This window comes from Tribolium madens, unplaced genomic scaffold (genome assembly GCF_015345945.1).
Source record: "Tribolium madens isolate multiple individuals breed KSU strain unplaced genomic scaffold, Tmad_KSU_1.1 Scaffold_20;HRSCAF=117;Tcas5.2_LG4, whole genome shotgun sequence".
Lineage (NCBI taxonomy): Eukaryota > Metazoa > Arthropoda > Insecta > Coleoptera > Tenebrionidae > Tribolium > Tribolium madens.
In genome coordinates, this window is record NW_025400985.1 from 12,974,400 (window position 1) to 12,978,056 (window position 3,657).

The 3,657-nt window shown below is 28.7% G+C and overlaps 1 protein-coding gene across 5 annotated transcripts in view; it reads right to left on the reverse strand.

Moving 5' to 3' along the window:
* LOC123005922 (phenoloxidase-activating factor 2-like) overlaps nt 1-3,657 on the reverse strand; it is a 45,521-nt gene that overhangs the window by 38,259 nt on the left and 3,605 nt on the right. For 3 of the 5 annotated variants that reach the window (XR_006412788.1, XM_044399987.1, XM_044399988.1), the window contains exon 1: nt 1,754-2,356. The exons of the other annotated variants lie outside the window; for them this stretch is intronic. Coding sequence is in view for 1 of the 3 variants with exons in the window: in XM_044399987.1 (XP_044255922.1) it covers nt 1,754-1,964 (211 nt within the window). In the remaining 2 variants the exon portion in view is untranslated. Of the gene's footprint in view, nt 1-1,753; nt 2,357-3,657 lie in introns of those variants that run through there. 5 annotated transcript variants of the gene reach the window in all.

Below are 3,657 nucleotides of genomic sequence, written 5' to 3' on the forward strand. Positions count from 1 at the left end.
CGATTTGGCTCAATTTTGAGGTAGGAATCAACCTAAATCAAAGTATTTCAACCAAATACTGGCTTTAATAAGAGTTTTCATCCAAAGTAAAGCAATTTGAGCTATTTTCAATCCAATTTTGCTCTATTTTAATATGGAAATAATTCGAAATTAATGTATTTTGTAAATATAATTGCTTCAATCATAATTTTAGGCTGAAATAAGGCAATTTGTGATATGTTCAATCGATTTGGCTCAATTTTAAGTTGGGAATCAACCTAAATCAAAGTATTTCAACCAAATACTGGCTTTAATAAAAGTTTTCTACTAAAATAAAGCAATTTGAGCTATTTTCAATCCAGTTTTGCTCGATTTTAGTACAGAATTAATTCAAAACTAATGTATTTTCTAAATATAATTGCTTCAATCTTAATTTTAGGCTGAAATAAATCAATTTGTGATATTTTCAATCGATTTGGCTCAATTTAAAGTTGGGAATCAACCTGAATCAAAGTATTGCAACCAAATACTGACTTCAAAAATAGTTTTCTTCCAAAATAAAGCAATTTGAGCAATTTTCATTCCAATTTTGCTCAACCGGAAACAGCAATTTGAAGCTGATATTAATAAATAATAATTTAAAAAAAAATCTAAATCAAATTTGACCTGACCTGACTATGAAAAATCGTAAAAATAATTAATTTTTTGTATAAAAGATTAAAGAAATTTTCTCCAAAACTCCAAATATTCGTTTTTGGACAACTTTTTATGGACAAACTTTTTCTACATGTTTCAAGGGTCCATAGCAGTTTGAAATAAATATTTAGCAATTATTAAAAAATAGTATTATAAAAGAGTAATGTATTGTACAATTTATTTCAACCGTCCACAGCAATTTGAACTAGATTCTGTAAAATCGAATATTACACTTCAAAATTTGTATATTTGCGATAAAATAAAAGTTAATAAAAAACTTTATTTAAATTTTTTATTACTTTTTTAATTTTAAATTAAGTCCATATTTATTTAAGCTTGATAAAAAGAGTTAAAAAATCTGAACATAATTTGTGTTTAAAATATTAAAATAAAATTAGTAACTTGTTGAATAACGCAATTAAACATAATAATTAAGAAACAATAAATTATAACTAAACAATTTGCAATTATTATTGTAACAGAATGTAATAAAATATTTTCTTATATCTAAACTATCTACTTTTTCAGTATGTGCAAGTGTAACTATGTTTGAGTCACAAATTTAGAACTGAAATATGAAATAATGTCGCATTTAATATTAGATCGTTGATTCAGAATCTCTATAAAAAGCAAGTGTGTCGTAAACCACAAGAAAGAGTCATAATCTAGAAATTACCCAAAGTTATCAAGATMAAAGATAGCAAATTAGTATCTGAGTAACCTTCTCTCATCTACCTAAGTTATGTAATTTGGGAAAAATATGAAAATTTGTCTCACTCCAAACACACCTTGAACTGCTTTTACCTCGGCTTTTACTTTGTACCATCAAAAATAATAAGTGTAGTCATCTCTCAAAAATAACAAAACATGAACTAAGCCAACAAATTTCGAAACATTTTCTTTAAATGTGTATACAGAGATGTTGACAGAGTGATACTCAAAAAGTGAATGAACGGATTCTCACTGAATTCACAAAATTGGAGCAGAAAAAACCTTGACTCCCAACTGTTACAAAATCTCAATTTAATCCKAAARTAGGCTCAAAAACGCTTCCTCAGYTGTGCAAACCGCTACTTACATGCCATTTTTCCGTCAAAAATGCCCAATTTCGCCTCAGACCGGATAAACACTAACACAACCCTTGCGATGCATTTWAAAAAATAAAAATGTAGTGAATCGCGTGTTTTGTGCGAGATTCGAGTACGAGTAATGCTTTCGAAGTCGCGCCAACGGATCGACTGAGCCTGTGGTGTCTCTTTATTTGTTAAAGCGCATTCATTGTGGTCCATTCATCTCCCGAACTGCCTGATCTCGTATTTCAGGAGGAAGCATAAACACGTATGGAAGTATTGTAATTTGTCGGAGGATTTTACCACGCCATTGCGGTATTATTATCCGGTCCTATAAAATCGWGAGGGATTTGCACCGGGGCCATTAAATACGCGAATTTATTAAACGTCGCTCTTATCGAGACTTTCGATAATATTTTACGATTATGTGCGGTTGCAGTTTTACCAATTTGCACTAAAAGTCGGTGGACACTGGGCTCCTGGCCATTATCTTTTATCGCTACTCGGAAATCTCGGGTCAAGTTTGCACAAACTCAAAAAAAATTAAAATCCATTTAAATTAATTAAATTTATCATTGGAATGAAATATTGATCCCAAACAAACGCTACACTGACCCATATTATAGTGACACAGTTTTGCCCAAAAATGAAAAGTTCACAACATTTTTTCTTTGTTTTTCGGTAACAATTTGGTTAAATTGTTTGTTGTAAAATATTTTTTCTTGTAGAATCAGCTAATTGGTTATTCAAACGAAAAATTAAATTGGAATATGCTATTTAATTAACCGAGTTTATTATTAACAAAATACTGATTGTTGCAATTTTGAACATCGACGTAAATAATTCTATAATTTAAAAATTTATAACCCGAAAACTATCAGTTCTAGGTCCAAAGGGTGTGAATTCCTCGGACGATTTTACATATGTATTACATGTTTTTTCATGAGATTTGAAAATTTTTATTTGGACGATTTTTTCAAAATTTTGTATATTTGCCCTTTTAAGTTTGGTACCATTTGAAAACATTTTTCCTACGACCCTATCAGGAAGTTAGTTTTCCCGCCCTAATTTCAGAAAGGAAAGTGACCATTACCTCCCAGGGAGGTAAAAATTTTCCTCCCTCCTCATCTGTCAAAATTACAATAAAAATAAATGTACCTAACCCAATAACACTTTCCTCCCTTGTAATACAAATAACTATTAATTATCCGTCTAGCAATAATAGTACTTATCGAAAAAATTGCAAATATGTACTAGCTTAGAATAGTTTCGCTAAATTTGACAAAAAAACGTTAAATTATTTATTGGTTTTTCAGTAACAATTTCGTTGCGTTTCAGCAAGTTTGCATAACGTACAAATTGATTAATGAACCGTAAAAATGAAATTGGAAATTGCTATTTAATTAATCAGGTTTATTATTAATGAAATATTAATTTCACTGGTTGCAACTCTGAAGCTCAAAATAAATAATTTTTACAATTTAAAAATTTATAACTCGAAAACTATCAGTCCTAGGTCAAAACAGAGACGAATTTCCCAAAAAATTTTATACAAAAAAAAAACAATTTTACGAGAAAATTAAAAAAATTTATTTGTACGATTTCTCGAAAATCATGTTTGATATCATTAGGAAACTATTTATTTAAAAAAAATTATTACTATAAAAATGTGAATTCGATTTTTTTTGTTTCTGGGTTCTGAAATTTTTAATTCTTCAAATGGCAACTCACTGTAGAACCTTTTTTATTACAAAGGCTGTATAATCTAAGGATTACAATTATCTATATTTAATTCAATTTTTATTGAAAAAGATTATATAAGTTGCCATTTAAAAAACAAAACAAAAGCAAGAACTCAAAAACAAAACAAAATTTCTTCTCAAAACAAGACAACATTTTTTAAAGCACTCTA